The sequence below is a fragment of the Apodemus sylvaticus genome, chromosome 23 (assembly GCF_947179515.1).
Source record: "Apodemus sylvaticus chromosome 23, mApoSyl1.1, whole genome shotgun sequence".
NCBI lineage: Eukaryota > Metazoa > Chordata > Mammalia > Rodentia > Muridae > Apodemus > Apodemus sylvaticus.
In genome coordinates, this window is record NC_067494.1 from 24,572,994 (window position 1) to 24,593,933 (window position 20,940).

Here is a 20,940-nt window from a genome sequence, read left to right on the forward strand (position 1 = left end):
CCCTAACCTAAGGTACCTGGCAGCTCCACTAATTTGGCAAGCACTCTTTATGTGGAATTGTATTTTATGTTGTTTTATCTTGTCATGTCTTGTCTTTTAATGTTTTGACTCACCAGTTAAATTATATATTCTTTCGACACCATTGGGCCTACCTATTTTTTTATCTGTTTTTAACATGATGGGAAAAGGCCTTACTTGTAAAGATGTATTAGTGTGATGCCCATCTTGCATTTCTAGGTAAGATTTTGTGGTTTTATAAATAAAATCCATAAGAAATTAATCTTTATTTTAAATTTGTACAAATTTTGAATTTCTTACTAGGCAAAAAGATTTTAAACATTCAGTCACTTACAAGAAATATTTAAAGTATAAAAGTTGAGCTGCTTCCTGTCTTATAAGCTGGTGCTTTAGAGATCCAGGAAGCTGGACCAAAGGTAAAGCCCAGAGCCAGGAAAGCGGTGTGGTCGGCGTGTTCCAACAGGCAGAGCACAAGACAAGAATACGCAAGATCCTCGTTCCTAGTCTCGCTGTGTATTCTTGAAAGGGCATGTAGGAGAAGACATACTCAGCTGCTAAGTTATGAAGACTCAGACAATTCACAAACCAGTTGCTGGGAACAAGAATGGTGGTTCTTAGCAGATGTCTGGGTGTTTTTTTCTAGTCAGGATATGATGCAAAGTCTCTTGAGCCTCAGGGGCTAAAAAAAAAAAAATCAAACAGTTGAAATTGATCAGAAAGCTGTGGACTCATGACCTATACATTTTGCCAAAAATCAAAGCTATTCCCCAGGCCCAGGTCTGTGGGCTGTCCACTTATATTCTAACCAATGGAAGTTATCCCCAAGAATTGGTGTTATGAATTTCTTGACCATGGGCCTAATTAAATAACTGATGGATGTTTTTCTAAAGTATAGAAATTTAAAGCCAACATATTTTTCTTTTCTATGTAGGTCGTTTATATGCTATGCAAACTGGAATGAAGATTGATAGTAAAACTCCTGAGTGTCGTAAATTTCTATCAAAGCTAATGGACCAGTTAGAAGCTGTAAGTTACACACTAATAACTTTATCTCTGGCTGTTTTATATGGCATATTATTTTGTCTGTTTGTGCATGTATTTTCTGTTATTTCAGTTCTTCTCCTGGCAACACTTAGCAATGTCACATTATACCTGGAGAAAAATGAGGAAGCTTAAAAACTCACACCATAGCCAGGGGAGTTTCAGATAGGAAGTAGGCCCGATTATTGTTGAGTGCACATTATCATAAATGGCTTTCTGCTCATCCTTTCATGAGTAGTAAGGCCTTTGTTGCCTTCCTTCACATAATCATGTGGCTTGTTGATTGAAGAATTCTTAATAGCTCTTACTGTAATAAAACGGGCTGTTTAGTGAAAGGAAACATGAAGAGACAGGTAGCAATTACGTATTCTCTTTCCCTTCCTCTTACTGGCAGACCACATACCCTCCTCCACTTGTTTGAAGGGGGTGGGGCAGCTGACAACTCTGACCCTTCAACAGGGTTTAACTTTACAGGTTACTGTGCGGGTCGATTAAGGGAAAATGGAGTTGTTGAGATTGGATGTCATTGGATAAAGAATCCAGTGCCAACCTTTAGTAGTCTTAGTAATCAGGGTCTAATCCTTTGCCCTGCTGTCCAGGTGTTATGGTTAGTTTGTATTGGCACTTGACATAGCTTAAGTCATGGAAAAGAGGGAAATTCAGTTGAATTGCTTTGATTCAGTGGGCATGTCTATGGAGAATTGTCTTGATTAATAATTGATGTAGTAGGTCTCAGCTCACTGTGGGTGATACCATCCTAAAACAGATGGGTGTGTAAGAAACTTACCTAAGAGAACCAGAGAGCAAGCCAGTTAGAAACATTCTTTCACAGTTTTTGCTCTAGGATTTTGCCTTCAGTTCCTGCCCTGATGTCCCTTAAAGATGGATTGTGGCCTGAAAACGTAAGGCAAATAAACCTTTCCTTCCTCAAGTTGCTTTTGTTAATTGTTTTTATCATAGCAACAGAAAACGTAGAGCCTAGTTGTAATTGGCAACCATAAATATAGTGCCCGCTCTGACTTGCTGTGGCTGTCTCCTGGTTTCTAGTGTTGCTTCCATGGCTGTTAGGTGAATTAGAGGACTATGGCAGAGGTGCTGCTGGGGAAGATGGGAAGTGACTTTCACACATAAAAATCAGTTTGTAAAACTCCACCGTTCACAGACAGCCATTCAGAAAATGTCTCCTTCACACTAGTAATAACAACTAAGATAAAAATTCAGGATAAGCAGAACTCAGTTCTTTGCAATTCGTATAGTCACGTTTATGTAGGGATTCACCAGGAGTTTAAATGACATCAGTTAAGTTCATTTGTGTGAATGCATATCTCTGTGATACGTTGTTTGCATTGTACTCTAAAGCTGTCAAATATTTCGTGATTTTATCAAAATGTTTTGCTTGATGAGAATCAGATAAAGTGGCATATTTTCACTAAGTTTTTAGAACTAAATCTGGTTTTCGGCTTGAACACAGTGAATGGTATTCTGTTGCCATTTGGGTGTTTTTCAGAATCAGATTAGTCAAAATCACCTTAAATTCTAACATTACATATATCACTTCTGATCTTTAAATTATTTTAATTTTTAAAATTTTACTTTATCTCGCTTAGTAGCCAATCCTGATATCATATGTGTGTGTGTGTGTGTGTGTGTGTGTGTGTGTGTGTGTGTGTGTGTGTGTGTATATGGACGCACACAAGTATGATTGTATGCATACATTTGTTCCACATGTGTGTAGTACCTGCAGAGGCCAGAAGAGGGCATCAGATCCTCTAGAATTTGAATGACAGATTATTCTAAGTCACCATGTGGGTACTGGGAATTAAACCTCTGCAAGAACAAGTTCTCTTAATCCCTGAGCTGTCTCTCCAGTCAGACTCTAATAGAAGCAGTTGTAATAATATGGTTGCCTGAATCTGATAATTCCTGAAAATAATTTTATTCCAATAATATGGTTCTAGACAAGAAAAACAGAAGCTTATTTGATTGTAAATATTTCATATTGCTGTATATGCAGTAGAGGGATATGCAAACTAAAAATATGCATAGTTGAAGTTCTGTGGACATGGACTGTACATCCTTAAGTGTAAAATAATCTGGTAATGAGTTTGTCGCTGTAAATCTAGTTCGGCGTTAGCTCTCCTTTGAACTTGTTCTGAAGGCGCTATTTTAGGGCACAGTGATGCTTCTAGTCTTTTTTATATTTGATACAAACTGAAATGGGTCAAAGTTAATTTTTAAATTATGTGCTTGAGAAGTTTCTAGCTCCATTTTAGGGTAGTTGTTAGCGACTGGGTAATATTTAGCAGGTTTTGATTCTTCACCAGGATACGTGGCAATGTTGTCTTTTATTTTTGGTTGTTTTTATCTTTAGACCTCAATTGGACTGCTACATTTTCATCCCTGTGTGGGAACTGGGCTTTTGTTTGAATACAGAAGGCTGGTGTGGACCTATTTTTATTTTTTATAAGATTTGCTATTACAGCTTTTATTGAAATGAATGTAATTTACTTAAAGTAATTATTAGAATTACTTGTGCATATGTAGACCCTTCTGAGAATACAAATCCTGAGCTATGTGTCTGATTTTATTTTAGCTTAAGAAACAGTTGGGGGATAATGAAGCTGTTACTCAAGAAATAGTTGGTTGTGCCCATTTGGAAAATTATGCTTTGAAAATGTTCTTGTATGCAGACAATGAAGACCGAGCTGGACGATTTCACAAGTGAGTGAGCACAGGAAAATGCAAACGCTTTTACGAGCTTGTCTACCTTCTGACCAGCTAGACAGCTTCCAGCTGAATTCTTTCCGACCGCCCGAGGAATGGTTTATGTAGTATGGAATTGTAAATCCACAATGGATTTTGGGTTACAGATGTTATGGGCCTTTCTATTTAAAGAATATAACTTTTGGAATGAACTAATTCAAGCTTATTTCTCAGTAAACTTATCCCAATTAGCCATTCTTTACATTTAGTAAAAATAGTCAAAACAAATTTGTCCTGATTGCAGTAAATTTTAAGACCATACCAGTTTACCTGGGTGTGGTAGCACATAGCTGTTTTGAGATAGGATCATCAACCATTCAAGACCAACAGAGGCTGCATGGCAAGATACTGCTTCACCAAACACAAAATCCAAGAAAGAATACTAGACCAGCCAATTTAGCTGACTGATTAGTCTCTATGGTAATATTTAAAACCATAGAAATACATTATGGTTTGATAGAGATTCCGGCCATGCTTGACATTCCTAAAAGAAAAAACAACAAACTCCACAACAAAAGCTTGCAGCACTTACTCAGAGTGTGTTAGCGGCCTCTGATAATACTAGCAATTGATTCCCACCTGAGTTCTTGGGACAGATTCTGTTTTAAAAGTTAATTTCAGTGTTTTTAACAGTTTTTTTTTAATGGGTACATGACTACATTTCAATGTTTGTTTGTTTTTTAATTTAAATTAGAATACCCTTTCTCTTCCAGAAACATGATCAAGTCCTTCTACACTGCCAGCCTTTTAATAGATGTCATCACAGTGTTTGGTGAACTCACAGATGAAGTGAGTATATGCTTTTTCCTATCTCACGGCTGACAACAATTAATGTCACTTGTTATCAGTTTCTGATTGCATTATTTATTCAGAAAAGCATGTCTATCAGAATGGTAATGGAAACAAAAAAAAGGTAATCGTTTTTCCTAAATATATTTTGAAAGTCAAATGAAACGCTTTCCACGCAGGATAGCAATACTTTGAAAAATACTTGATTTTTCACTTAAAAAAAGGAGACAGACAAACCAGAAAATAATGTAATTGTATATTCAAGTGCTTAAAGAAAAGAATGGGTGTGGGGGAGCAGAAATTAAAAAATTGTTCACCAGAATTCTATAAGTAGCACTTGATATTCACTTGAAAAAAATAAAGATATGGGCAGGAGCAACAGCTCAGTAGTTAGGTGCACTGGCTGCTCTTTCTAAAGTGAAAGGCTAGAAAAGAATGTGTCTGGTAAATACTAAGTGACCAAAAGCCAAGTGGCAATACTAAACAGAGTGAGCTTTAGAGAGCATATTAGTGATGGCAACACAAGGTATCTCATAGTAGTCAAAGGTCACAGGAAAGAAATGTACAGTTACAAATGTCTGTATCCTTAATAATAGGATTTTCAAATTACAGGAAATCCTTAACAATGTGTCATCATTGTTGGAGATTTTAAAAACCTCAGTACTGATTAAAACAGCAAACAGTTTCTTTAACAGTCACCAAAATTAACCAAACAAATAAAGACCAGCCCTGGAATGGTTAGAACGAAGAAAAAGCAGACCTTTCAGACTTGCTTGGTGGAAGTGTTAGGTGTTAGGTGTTACCGCTGCTCAGCGGGGAGAGTGGCGGGTTTGATGGAGTTAAACACACGCCCACCGTTTGACCCAGCAGATTAAAAACATGTCTAGAAAAAGAACTTGTCATTGGAAACTTACTTATAATAGCCAAAATCTTGACACAACATGGATATCACATCTGAATAAATGTTAAACAAATTTGTGATGTTGCTCAATATAATGCAGAATTGGCAACTTATGTAGCCTAGGATATGGATAAATCTTATAGAAATGCTGATCAAAAGAAGAATCCCCCCCCCCCAAAAAAAAGAAGAATCAAGTGATGTATTGTGCATGGCTATAGACAAGCTCATTCTAATAAAAATGAAAAATACTTTCCAGGATGTTTTTTTTAGGGAGACAAGGGAAATGGATCTAGAAAAGGCTGTAAAAAGTTTTGTTTAGTTGGAAATTATGTATATTGAGAAACATATGATTTACATTGGCATCTTTTTATCAAGGCTATAATTTATATACTTAACAGTTGTACATCTCAAATTATATATCAGTCTTATTGCAAAAGTTTCATTATTGAACGATTTCAAGGCTGATGTGGGGTGGTTGTTACACGGCAGCTTACTCTGTGTTTGAGCAAATAGGTAAATACAGAGGGAGGCAGGTTAGTTACTGGGAGAAACTAAGCCTGAGAAGAGAGAGGCAGGTGGACTGTGTTGCAAAATTAAAGGACCTTACTTCATGCCTCTGAATACACTGGATTCTATTATACACATTCGTGCATATGTATACATACTATGATCTATGTATATAGTTAGCAAGTTTTCCTGAATATGTATTTACAGTGTGTATGTAATAGGTACAAAAACATGTAAACCTAGTTCCTATTTCTCTATTTAAAGACAGTCTAACAACAGTAAAGAACCAGAAACAGAGAACACCCTGAGTACCTGATTTGATTTTGAATACCAGCCTGTTCTAACATGAACCAGTGCTCTTGTACAAATGACTGAATGATAATTCAGGTCACAAAAATACTGCATTAGGTTGGACCTTCTTGTGCTAACAAATTATAAAGTATGGGCATTATTGAGAGACCCGGCAGCCTCCTTAAAAGGGCCCCATTGTCTATATAAAGAGCAACTTCAACTGAGCCTGGGACATACCTATGATTCTGCACTTCAGAGTCGAGATAGGAAGAGTGTAAGTTGGAGGCCACCGTAAGCTGTGTTGAGCCCCAATCTCTGGATGGATGGATGGATAGATGGATGGATGCGTGAGTGGGTGGATGGAGATGGATGGATGGATGGATGGATGGATGGATGGATGGATGGATGGATGGATGAACAGATGGACGGACGGGCGGGTGGATGGACAGACGGATGGATGGGTGAATGGATGGACGGACGGACGGACGGACGGACGGACGGACGGACGGATGGATGGATGGATGGGTGGGTGGGGTAGAAAAAGACCAAAAATGGAGCATCAGTGCAAGTCTGATAATCATGGACACTAACCTATGTTTACAAATCAATGGGTGCATTATGCTAAATATAATAAAACAAGTGATGGAAGAAAAGTTCTTTATAGTATTAGATTCTGTTAAGTACCTACCCTCATATACATTGTTTCAAGAGGAGAATGGAAGTATAAAAAAGAAAGGAACCAGACCTTGAGTACAAACTCCACAGCCATTCCTACAACACCCAGAGGAAGCTCCACTCCCAGGCGCTCTATCATGCCCAGGATCATAGGATCAGAGGTGAGGAGGACACAACATCTGTCCCACCACCAGGAGTAACTGGGACCAGCGGGTTACACAGGAGTTCCAGGCACACAAGAACTTTGCATGACCAGTGACACAGGTTTCTTCTGGTCTAGAGCAGATTTGTCTGCTGAGCAGACCTTGGGCACAGACTAAGCACCCAGTCCCACATCACCCAAAGGAAGCTCCACTCCCAGGTGCTTTAGCACATCCAGGACCACAGGATCTCAGGGTCCCAGAGGCAACTTGACTCCTAGGAGCTCGGACATACCCAGGATCTCAGGATCACAGGCTCCCAGAATCATAAGAACACAGAGTCAGCCTGACTCTGAGAAGCTCTGACACAACCAGGATCACAGGAAGAACAGGCACCTCGAGGATATAGCAAGGGCTGGTATCACTAGAAATAACCAGATAGCCGGGGTGGGGGTGGGGAGTGTGGGGCAAGCATAAGAACATAAGCAACAGAAACCAAGGTTACTTGGCATCATCAGAACCCAGCTCTTGCACCATAGCAAGTCATGGATATAATATCACACTGGAAAAGCAAGATTCAAATCTAAAATCACTTCTCATGATGATGGTAGAGGACTTTAAGAAGGACGTAAATGACTCCCTTAAAGAAATACAAGAGGACATAGGTAAACAGGTAGAAGCCTTTAAAGAGGAAACACAAAAATCCCTTGAATTACAGGAAAACCCAATCAAACAGGCAAAGGAAATGAGCAAAACCATCCAGGATCCAAAAATGAAATAGAAACAATAAAGAAATCACAAAGGGAGATAATCTTGGAGTTAAAAAAAACTAGGAAAGAGGTTAGGAGTCATAGTCAAGCATCACCAACAGAAAACAAGAAATAGAAGAGAGAATCTCAGGTGCTGGAGATACCATAGAAAACATTGACACAACAGTCAAAGAAAATGCAAAATGCAAAAAGCTCCTAACCCAAAACATCCCAGGAAATCCAGGACACAATGAGAAGACCAAATGTGAGGATAGTAGTTATAGAAGAGAGTGACGATTCCCAACTTAAAGGAACAGTAAATATCTTCAACAAAATTATAGAATAAAACTTCACTAACCTAAAGAAAGAGATGCCTATGACCATACAAGAAGCCTACAGAACTCCAAATAGACTAGACCAGAAAAGAAATTCCTCCTGTCACATAATCAAAACACCAAATGCATTAAACAAAAAAATAATATTACAAGCAGTAATGGAAAAATATAAACATCAAGTAACATATAAAGGCAGACCTATCAGAATTATACCAGACTTCTCACCAGAGACTATGAAAGCTAGAAGATCCTGGGCAGATGTCATACAGACTCTAAGAGAACACAAATGCCAGCCCAGGCTTCTATACCCAGCAAAATTCTCAATTACCAGGCAATAGACAGAGAAAACAAATATTCTATGACAAAACCAAATTTACACAATATCTTTCCACAAATCCACCCTACAAAGGATAATAGATGGAAAACACCAATGCAAGGAGGGAAACTACACCCTAGAAAAAGCAAGAAAGTAATCTTTCAACAAACCCAAAAGAAGATAGCCACAAAAACATAATTCCACCTCTAACAACAACAACAACAAAAAAGAACCAGGAAGTAATCAGTTTTTCTTAATATCTCTTAATATGAAAATTAATATTACTGACATATCCTAATCAATTGAAATTCCAAAATATGAGGACTTTGTTGGCTAGCTGGGCAGTGGTGGCACACGCCTTTAATCCCAGCACTTGGGAGGCAGAAGTAGGTGGATTTCTGAGTTCGAGGCCAGCCAGGTCTACAGAGTGAGTTCCAGGACAGCGAGGGCTATACAGAAGAGGAGGAGGAGGAGGAGGAGGAGGAGGAGGAGGAGGAGGAGGAGGAGGAAGAGGAGGAGGAGGAAGAAGAGGAGGAGGAGGAAGAAGAAGAGGAGGAGGAAGAAGAAGAGGAGGAGGAAGAAGAAGAGGAGGAAGAAGAAGAAGAAATAATAATAATAATAATTTGTTGGCTGTCACCCATGTTGGCTGTCACCCATTGGTCTCTCTAATTTGGTAACTGGAGAAATATGTCGAATATTGTACAATCCATATACACTTTTCTGCTTGTTTCTGTACACAGTATCTTGCTGTGTACCACATAATGGTATTGAAATCATGCTTCTCCTATCTCAGTCTCTCTATTAGTAGGATTGTTTATTTGATGTTTTTATACTATACTATGGTTTTCAGAGCAGCTTACATATTTCAAAATTATTTATACAGCCAAAAGAAATGTAGACAATATGGGAGGTAGAGGCTTGTTAAGAGAACAACAAAGAGTAAAACTGAATGTTTTGCTTGACACTTAACAATTGTTGTATCAGCTTTGAAGATGACCTTATAAGTTACTCTCTTTCTGAAACAAATGTTCTTCAAAATCATCACAGCCAATGAACCAGAATCTTACCCTCACCTAATGTCTGTGCCACCCTCCATGCAGAACTATTATTCAGTGGAGCAGATGAAGAATGACTTCATGGACAGACCATCTTAATACAGACACCATTTCTGTTCCCTGTGGGCTGAGAATAATGACAATCACTCAAGTCAAATAGCTTTGACCACAGCAGGAAATCTGTAAGCAAATAACTGTGCCCATTCCTTGGCACAGCAGAACTGTCAGCTCTTAGCTTAGCTACTATGGAGGTAAAATCCTTTGGTGATGTGAGAGACATTGAAGTACAGCCTTATTACAGTGAACTCCAGTGTCTAAAAAATGTTCTTATTTTGGGTTTGTACCACAGTAAGAGACAAGATTTTAAGCATTACTAAAAACAAAACAAAAAGACTTTATCTTTTTTATGTTCATTTAATAACCTGTCCATCATTTTTATGATTGGTGGGAAAATATATATTATATTGAATATAATAATAAAAATAAATTAAAAATAAATGTATCTCCCCTCAGATTAGTTAATAGCTTCGAAGGGAAAAACAGTATATTGAAAAGGAAAACCATGGACCTTTTTAAGCAGGTTATGAAACCTGCCATCCTTAGTATTGGAGCAAGCCAGCACCACCAGGAGCCTATTCAGTATTAATAGTCTATGGCAGTGCTGCTTAAAATATATAACCTGAAGCAAACATGAATAAACAGCCAACAGTACTAATCAATATACATTTTATAACTGCTGGCATTTCTTATGTTGGGGTCAGAAAAAAAGAGCCTTTATAGATTGAAATTAAATCATGATTACTATGATTACTAAATATGACTAAATCATGCATGTTTCTTAGATTCAGTCTCTGCTATGTGGAAAAATGACTGCAGAGGACATTACTGGCTCAGTTGACAATATATGGCTATGAACCACACAGTACTGTTGTGTGTGAATATTCCTGATCTTGATGTTTCTTGTATATGATATTGTCTTCCATCTGACGAGAAAAAAAAAAGATATGAAGAGAGTATCTTAAACAATTAAAGAATGATTACAAGATATGTAGAATATCTTGACTAGATATAACATATCTATATAATATGTAGTATATTATGTTATTAAAACTTTCCTATAAGTTTAATGGAGCTATATTATTAAATAGTTACTTTGTTTGAAAATGGATAATAGAGTAGATACATCCAAATATGTGGATTGAAATTTAATTATTTTTGTAGTAAAAGCTTGCTCTCCTCTATAAAATCTTGTTTACTGAAACCAATAGAAAAGAAACTGGGGAAAACCCTTGAGGACATGGGTATAGGGGAAAAGTTCCTGAACAGAACACCAATAGCTTATGCTCTAAGATCAAGAATTGACAAATGGGATCTCATAAAATTACAAAGTTTCTGTAAGGCAAAGGTCACTGTCAAAAGGACAAAATGGCAACCAACAAATTGGGAAAAGATCTTCACCAATCCTACATCCCATCCGATAGAGGGCTAATATCCATTATATACAAAGAACTCAAGAAGTTAGACCCCAGGGAACCAAATAACCCTATTAAAAAATGGGGTACAGACCTAAACAAAGAATTTTCACCTGAAGAAATTCAGATGGCCAAGAAGCACCTTAAGAAATGCTCAACATCATTAGCCATTAGGGAAATGCAAATCAAAACAACCCTGAGATTTCACCTCACACCAGTCAGAATGGTTAAGGTTAAAAACTCAGGAGACAACAGGTATTGATGAGGATGTGGAGAAAGAGGAACACTCCTTCACTGCTGGTGGGATTGTAAGATGGTACAACCACTATGGAAATCAGTCTGGCGGTTCCTCAGAAAACTGAACATGACACTTCCAGAGGACCCTGCTATACCTCTCCTGGGAATATACCCAGAGGATTCCCCAGCATGCAATAAGGACACATGCTCCACTATGTTCATAGCAGCCTTATTTATAATAGCCAGAAGCTGGAAAGAACCCAGATATCCCTCAATGGAGGAATGGATACAGAAAATGTGGTATATGTACGTAATGGAGTACTATTCAGCAATTAAAAACAATGAATTCATGAAATTTTTTAGGCAAATGGATGGAACTGGAAAATATCATCCTGAGGGAGGTAACACAATCACAAAAGAATACACATGGAATGCAATCATTGATAAGTGGATATTAATTAGCTCTGAAGCTCTGAATACTGAAGATACAATTAATATATCAAATGATTCCCATGAAGAAGGAAGAAGAGGGCCCTAATCCTGGAAAGGCTTGATCCAGCATTGTAGGGGAGTACCAGGACAGAGAAAAGGGAGGGGGAAAGATAGGAGAATGGATGGAGAGAAGAGGACTTATGGGACATATGGGGAGGGGGGAACTGGGAAAGGGGAAAGCTCTTGGATTGTAAACAAAGAATATAGAAAGAAAATATATATATATATATAAATCTTGTTTTGTAAGATTATGGTAGCTTTAAAAATTATGCAACTATAAAACTCTTGTCTAAAGATGTCAAGAAATAGATGTAATAAGTAATTATGAGTACTCCAGTATACAGTTGTCATTATTATTTGCTTGTTTTTCAAGTATTTCTTACTATATTATATTGCTCCTGGCATTATATAGAACACTTATTGTTTGTCTGATACCTCTTAAGGACCAAAGGTAAATATGCTATAGGCACTAAGAGATTATTAGTCATTTTTTTCCTTTTTTGAACTTCTATTTATAACTTGGGGATTTTAAAAATATTCTCAATACTATCCACTGAACCCCAAGTCAGACTATGTATTCAAGTTTAATAAATTTGTATTTATTATATTTATTAGCAAAAGAAGTGCACTGCCATATGTGCCAGGGGTGGTAGATAGATATACTCTAAGCCAGCACTCAGGAGGCAGAGGCCAAAGGATCAAGAGTTCAAGGCCAACCTAGTTTAAGTTTAGTACCTCGGAAAACAGCAAAATTATAAAAGAATTGTCATGAGAAGGAACAAATTTAGTGAGGGCATGAGACAGTGGAGCTGAACATTAAGACTCTAGACACATATGGCAGTGGCCAGCTGAAATACAACATTGAGGTGTATGAAACTATTATAAGTTGGTACTATAAAAATCATTTGGCACTATAAGGAACTTATTTCTTCAAAAAGAAAATATTCTATAGTAAAACAATAGGGGTGATTGGGGGTTGGGGCGGGGCTGGCATATAAGGAAGGCTATAAGTCTACAAGTGAAATGTTGGGTTAAACAGTTTAGTATTGAGGGGTTTGGAATAATCTGAACAGAAGATGTAAAGTTGTGTTGTATGTTGTTAAAGGCATTATGGACCAAGGCAAATCTTACAAAGCAAGCATTTAAATTGGGGCTGGCTTACAGTTTCAGAAGTTTAGTCCATTACTGTCATGGCTGGAGGCAGACAGGCATGATTCTAGACAGTAGTTCAAAACTTTACATCAGGCAGTAGCAGAAAGAAAATGCAAACCTGGACCCTGGCCTGGGCTTTTGAAATCTCAAAGCCCACCCTAAGCTACAAGCCTCCTCCAACAAGGGCATGCCTCCTAATCCTTTCAAATAGGTCATACCTGGGCACTAAGTGTACAGACATGAGTCACGGGTGCTGCTCTCTTTTCATGCCGGGTAAGAGAAGGAGACTAAGTGGGAAAGGACAAAGGACGGTATCTAAGAACTAGGTGGTGGCACTCCAGGCCTGGCGTAACAACGAGCAAGGACTGATTGCAATGCCATCAGGGTAAAAAGAAAATTAGGAAACCTGGAGAGCCAATAAAGCATACAAATGGAGGAGAAAGCAATGGGAGTGACACAGCGGGGCTCAGGATCCAGAGAGTGGCATCTGAGTGCAGAGGTGCTGAGTACAGCAGAGGTGCCGAGTACAGAAGTCTCAGAAATAGCTGACCTTGACAGTAGCGGTTAGCTGGAGATGAGGGTATCTGTAATGTCAGATCTAGTCGGCTCAAGACAGAAAGTCACGGAGGAAGAATTAAGGCAAGTCAGTGGACTCCCCAGAGTGAAGCCGTGTATTGCCTTTTGCAAGTTTGCAAGTTTGGCATGGATATGTTTCTTGTTTTTAAATAAATCTCCTTTCATTCCTGTATGTACTTAGTTCAAGACCACCTGACCCAGCTGTGTTTTCCCCCAGTCCAGGCGCTGAGGGCTAGTACCGGCAATGAATTGAGAACTCAGTGGAGGACCTTTGTATCCGCTGCTGACCCTACTAGCTGAAATTTGCCATTGTCAGTGATTTTCATCAATTCGGTTACAAAACAGGAACTTGGGGCCAGGGACAAAAGTAAAAGCTCCTTTTACAATTCCTGTTTCCCAGAAAGGATGTCTTAATCAGCCAAAGGAGTGAATGAATTTTACAAATATTGACATCTTATTCTTCTCTTAAAATACAGTGTATCATCAATGTTATTTATTTTTATTGCAACAGTATTCGAATGTGCATTAACTCGTTAAAAACTGTCAGAAATTTCTGCTATATATTATTTATACCAAGGCTTTGGAAAATAAGGAATAAAAACAAGCATTAAAGAACAAAGATTTTCTTTTTTACTATGAGCATTTTTTTCAATGTTTACAAAATAGACCCTCTTAAGCGTAAACTAATATTTTCTTAAAACTTTACATATTTAGTAAAAATCCCATAATGGTTTGAACTCACAATATGAAATCTTAAAGTCATAATATAACTCTTCCACTACATCTACAGACAAGGTTGACTTCTATAAAATGCAATTTATTTGTTTGCAGAAGTATCCTTTTTTTTTACTACTACTGTTATCTTAAACATGCATTAAGTAATTGACCTTCTAAAGTCATTTCCCTGTAGTTCATATATTTCCATCTGAATTGCAAATTGTATCATGATCAAGATTGTTGTAGCTTACAAAATCATTTCTAAATAATATGCCTGGCTTTATTACTAAAATATCATCATTATTGATAGCTCCATAATGATGAAATTAATCAATCCTAAAGGAAAAGGCAACGAAGTAACTGTGTTTGGATAAGATCTCTCCATATATCCAGGTTTTAGAATGCTCATTTCCTCACATCCAGTGCAGGGGAGTGGTAGGGCCTTGTAGAGATATTTCAGGCCATTGAAAACACGTCTACCAAGGATACTGTGGAACCCAGGCCTTTCTTGTTTCTTGGTGGTAAAGTATGTGGTTTCCCTCTCCAGGAGGAGCTAACTAGAACTTTGATGGCTTTTACTGCTGGCCTTCGTGTTGGAGTGTATGTAATGTTTGTGCTGTCTCCTTCATCCTGTCTCCCTCGGCAGTTAGCACAGTGTCTGCCTTGAAGAGACTTCCTGCAAGCCAGGGAGGCTCTCTGAGAGGAAGACGTAGGCTGAGCCTGAAGGAGATGAGGCATTTGACCACACAGTGAGGAGGAGCATTGCCTCTTGTGGATAGCTCGCAGGAAATGTCGTGGATGGGACTGAAGCAGAGTCATGAATGTGGAAGGCATTGAGTGCCAGACCAAAGTGGGATTTGTTCACCTGGTCCCACAATGCCTCAGTCTTCGAGAAAGTAAAGTATAACTGGCTTGCTCTGCAAGGTGACTGTGAGGACCAAACAGGAAAGTGTACAAGTGTTTTAGAACATGCGGAGTGGTACATAGTGTTTGGCTAAAACTTGCTTTGGAGTTCTCTTAATCCAACTCATTCATGATCTTCTTATCCAAAACAGATTTGATTTTCTGCTCATCCTGCCATCTCTTTATTTCCTCCTTTCTGATTACACAGACCTTTATTTCTCCCCAGTCTCTCCTGCCCTCTGCACCTTTTTATATAACATTTGTCTTGGAAGACCAAACCAAAGTAACGTTTCTATTACCTGGCATCTTTGATCAGTATTTTTTTTCTTTCTAAATTGTTCAAACAAGAATCAAGTTTAATGCTTCTACTTGTTATAACAAGAGACAAGTTTAATGTGTCTACTTGTTATAGCTGATGTATTGTGCTTCCTGTGTGTGTAGCTGGATAATTAGCTCCAAGGGGCAAATGGAAGGTACGGCTTACTTTATATTTCTTTGCTTGCTAATTTAAAGTCTTAATAGCAAATATTTAATAAGCTATAAAAAAATCTATAGTTTCTACATATATTTAAAATAGGTAATTTTAATTTTACAACTGGATCATAAGATAATGAACGTTTTAAAATAATGTCATTTGTAGATATGGGATTCATGTGGACATCTAAAGCTAGAGGTTCTTAAGTTACATAAGAACCTTTGTCCACCATCAGTCCCAGTTTATTTGGATTTTGAAAACTTAAATCTAAAGGAAACTCAGTTCTTTGACTTTTTTATTATTGTTATTTCATATAATAAAAGAGAAGGGGGACAAAACAGCAACCAATATCCTGATGATGTTTCTTTAGGTCTGAAACTGTTAGTCTCGTGTTGTGGCTCATGCTATAATCCCATCACAGGAGGATGAGGCAAGAGAATTGCCCAGCCTGAACTGTACATTGAGTTCCAGCAAGCCTAGGCTTTGGAATGATACTCTGTTCCAAAAGTCCTCCCACAAATGTTCAACAGTCAATTTTGGGAAATTTCAAATTTCTCTGTATAACTACACAATTGATTCAGTTGGACTTTCTAACCTGTATAATACATACATAGCCAAGCAACTTACTACATTAGTGAAGAACAAGACAGTTTCTGTTAGCATCTACTCATTGGATGGGAGATGCTGTTAGCCAGCTAGTATGTGCTAGAATAAAACAAGATGCATGGCACAGAGGGAAGACAGGAATAAACTGCCTTTGGTGATATGAGTGTGTTGATAGGCAAGAAAATATTTTATAAACATAAACATATAATGATAAATTATGGCAAATATTATTAGAAAAAATAGATTACTTAGTTGTTTTAGATTTGATAGATCAGGAAAACTTTTGTGAGGCATTAATATTTGATACACCCCATAGGGAATAAGTAGAATAAATATACCTTGTGAGAAAGGTAGAAACAGACAGAGATCGCAGCATATGTGGACCTGGACTTGTTTAGAAAAAGAACTATCCAGAAAGAGTTATTATAGAGTTATTATTATTAAGAGTTCTGGAGTTATTATAGAGTAAAAGGGAATAGGAAAACAGAACCTCAGACAGTCATGACCCAAGTAGAAACGACTTTTATAGCCTAAGTGCATGGAGAAGCCACTGAGAAGATTGGTATCAATGATGTTATAATTTAGAAGATTGATTGAGCACTGGATGAGGAAAACAGGAGGGGAGGGGGGGCTAAAATACAGAGATATACTAGGGGACCACGGGGACCACGGAAGTATTAGAGAGAAACGTCAGGTAGAGAACTGAATTCTTGGTGAGTTAGATGGACGTTGCCAAAGATAAGATAGGGGTGCTCAACATGACACACACACACACACACACACACACACACAGAGAGAGAGAGAGAGAGAGAGAGAGAGAGAGAGAGAGAGAGAGAGATTGATTGATTGATTGATTTCTGGCTTCAATGAATGAAGTTAACTGGAAGGGGAGATGGGAGAGAATCAAGGAAGCCATTTGGGCAGATTATTTAGTTGTGTATGTGACTTCCAAATAAAATATCACATCATCAGTACTTATCAAAAGCAAATTCAGACTAGTTGTATGCATTTAAGATTAATAAAGATGACAGAAGCTGTATAAATCAATATGGAGACGGACAGAAACAAGTTGAGTGGCTGCGGTTCCGATGCTTGTAGGAATTGCAAGAGTAGAATAAGGAAGGAAGACAGACTGCTGTGAGGTGACAAACTGTACCTAGTAATGCTAAAGATGTGTGAGCTTGGGCCGGCAGTGGGAGAACAGGAGAGATGTTATATGAAATCCGCATAAGTGTGCATCTTCCGAAGGAGCCACCACACAGCTCAGCAGCTCAGTGTTTCAAGGCCTTCATTTCTTAGGAAATTAGAAAGAATAGATTTCTGTCACTTTGCTATTACTGTGGAAACATAAGTAATGTTTGTGACTTTGACTGCTCCACTGGCTTGCAGTCTCTGGTAGAGCAAGAGCCTTCTGACTATTCGAAGGCTGGATAGGGGCTTAGGAAGTGAAAACTGAGTTAGGAGAAAAAGTATGGCACAACTGGGACTAAAGGTCTAACAAACAGAAGTAGTCCAGGTGAGTAGTACTGCTGTGAGGTTTGACAAGGGGAGGCTGGAAATGGTCGCTGAACTTACCCAAGAGAAATAGGTTATTGGTGACATTATCAAAAAGAAAAACAGCTCCTGTGATGAGGTACAGAGAATGCCACTAAAAGTATAAAGGGGTGGGTACATTCAGACTGTGACTTTGTGTATGAATGGACAGGATAGGAAGGAAGTAAAGGGAAGGGGAGGGAAGGGAAGGGAAGGAAAAAGAAAAGAAAAAAGAAAAGAGAAAAGAAAAAAAGAAAAGAAAAGAAAGCACACATGCCAGGGAGATGGAGAGCCCCACCTGGGGAGGAAGCAGGTAGGGAAACCAGTCTTTGGGGCTAAAACAGGGAAGTGTTCCAGGCTCCTTAGTTGAGTGGTGTTTTGGGTTTCTCTTTAGACAACAGAATGAGATTCTGGTTCCCCCCACACCCTTGAGAACTGAGGTGGTCAGATCAGGTAGGTAATATATAACAACATAGAAATGAAATTAACAACCCTATCATTTTTATCATGCAAATCTTATTTTTATTTTCAAGGATTTGTATATATTTTTGCAGGACAGTTAGCAGTTTCTTTTATATTTTATCTTAAAATTTCATTTAACCAATTTCTCTAGGTACCCCAGAATTAGAAATTTCACTGGCAAGACACACATCTGCTTCCCTTGCCGACTTTGTGGTGCAATGTGATGCCATGGTGATCTAATGAAAATACCTTCTCATGGAGTCTGCCAGTTCCTGACCACTAAAGAATCAGCAGTAGAATAGAGAGATGGCCAGACCCTGAAAAATGTGGCTTAGCCCATGTTAGGTACTTCTCTTTTTAATTTTACCATGGTCTAATGGTGCTGCAAATGTGTTTCCTTTTAGAATGTGAAACATAGAAAGTACGCAAGGTGGAAGGCCACATATATTCATAACTGCTTAAAGAATGGGGAGACTCCTCAAGCAGGCCCCGTTGGAATAGAGGAAGAGAACGGTATGTATTTATTAATCTAAGTTTTAGTAGAAATGTTTTAGTAGAATCTTAAGTTTTCAGAGATTTCAAAATTTTAGAAGGTACTAGCAATTTTTTTCATCTATAGTAATTATAAAACCAGGAATTTAGGGACAGGTAAGATTAATGCTTTCCATGTTCTGCCTGTCCATGTTAGCTAAGTGATTTAGCTGACTCCTCTATCCGTCCAGATTTCATCCCTGCACAGGAAAGATGATCCACTTAGAAGTGTTCCTAAACTGCAATGAATATTGTCTTAGTGCTGTGATATTTCTATGTATTTATTTGATTTGTTGTGTATTGGTAGGATACTTCACATGACTCCAAAATTACAGAACATAAAAAAGTGGCAAGGAAAGTTCTCATTTCTATATACTCGTCTTCCTAGATCCTACCAAGACTCATAGAGTAAATACTGTAGCTTTTGTTTATCTTTACAGACATTATTTTATAAATTTTCAAACAAATAGGATGGAATAGATAAATGGATGGATGGATGGATGGATGGATGGATGGATGGATGGATGGATGGATGGATGGATGGATGGATGGGTGGGTGGGTGGGTGGGTGGGTGAGTGGGTGGATGGGTGGATGGATGGATGGATGGATGGGTGGATGGGTGGATGGGTGGATATGCATACATAGAGTCCTCACTTTCCCCACACAGTTTATAGTACAGAGTTTTACCCTTAATTTATTAAAAATAAAACTATATTCAGGAGAATTTTGACATTATTATGTAGTAATTTGGTTTATATTATTTAATAATGAAAAATAGAAAAATCTTGTTATCTTTACTTGTCCTGTCAGTTAATATGGTATCAAAAAGAAAGGAAAAAATGTTTCTCACTTTAAAAAAATTATTCGACATGTAGTCAATAACTTAAATTAAGAGAGAATAACACTGTTCTCTTAACTGAAAAAAGTCCAAATGAGCCTTGCACTTTATGAAATGATTTGGGAACATCTGTGAAGATCATCATTTATTATAGGAACCATAAAGGTTCTTAAAGGATTAGGTAATATATACCTTAAGCTTGTGAACTTCATATCCTTATTGTAGATGTTCAGTTCTGCTGTTACAATGGAGAAGTGACTGTGGGCAGTGAGGAGAAGGTATATGTGGTTATGGTCAGTATCATGTTAGCTACAGTCTAACTTATTTTCTCATTGTATTGAATGGGATGATGAGACTGTCCAGCTTTGAAATAAGTTTTCATTGTGACTAAATCTCACTTGTCATGATGTTTCTTATTACACATATGAATTCAATCACTGTTATTATTGTAATGAGAATATTTGCACCAATGATATTTATAACTAAAATTGACCTAGAATTTAGAGTGGATTAATATATTATACACATGGACTGCCCCAGGAACGCTTATAACCCCAGCTGCAGGTTCAGATTCAGTTCCTCAGGCCTCTATGGCCACCTACACTCACTGGGGCATATATGACACAGACGCATATACCTGTAAATAAATATACTTCGTAAATAAAATTTGAAATTTTCTCATCCATTTTTTTATTCTTTGGAATAAATAAATAGTCTGGCAGTTATCTGCTCTTTCAATGCTTTGGAGAAATTTTCTGTGTAGCTGGGTATGGTGGCCAATGCCTGTCATTTAATTGTAGCACACTGGCAAACTGAGGCTAAAAGATTTCTGGAGTGGTATCTTAAGGAGGTATGACCTTGTTGGAGGAGGAGTGTCACTGTGGGGGTGGGCTTTGGAAGTCTCCTATGCTGAGGCTCTACCCACGACAGAAGAGAGCTTCTCCTAGCATCCTGAGGATGTGAGTCTCTCCTGACTGCCTTTGAATCATGATGCAAAACTCTGCTCCTTTAGCACCATGTCTGCCTACATGCTACCATGCTTCCTAATATGCTGATAATAACTAAACCTCTGAAACTATAAACCAGCTCTAATTAAATGTTTCCCTTTCTAGGAATTGCTTTGGCCTTGGTATCTCTTCATAGCAATGAAAATCCTAACTAAGACAACTGCGGACAGGAGAATTAGTCTCTCCCAGGGATAAGCCTATCATTGATTCAGTGCAAAATGGTCAGCCTCGAAACAATATTCACACAAACAAAAACAGACTCAGCGGGTTGATTTATATATATTTATGCATACGCATGGGTGTGTGGGTTCATTTCTGGATCTTCAATCCTGTTCCATTGATCCTCCTGCCTGTCACT

At 38.0% G+C, this 20,940-nt stretch overlaps 1 protein-coding gene across 3 annotated transcripts in view; it reads left to right on the forward strand.

Annotated features, from left to right (window-relative positions):
• Vta1 (vesicle trafficking 1) overlaps positions 1-20,940 on the forward strand; it is a 54,866-nt gene that overhangs the window by 18,024 nt on the left and 15,902 nt on the right. For 2 of the 3 annotated variants that reach the window (XM_052169376.1, XM_052169377.1), the window contains 4 exons: positions 950-1,044; positions 3,653-3,780; positions 4,536-4,611; positions 18,610-18,718. In XM_052169376.1, coding sequence (XP_052025336.1) covers positions 950-1,044; positions 3,653-3,780; positions 4,536-4,611; positions 18,610-18,718 — 408 coding nt within the window. The remainder of the gene's footprint in view (positions 1-949; positions 1,045-3,652; positions 3,781-4,535; positions 4,612-18,609; positions 18,719-20,940) is intronic. The other variant, XM_052169378.1, reaches the window with a different exon arrangement.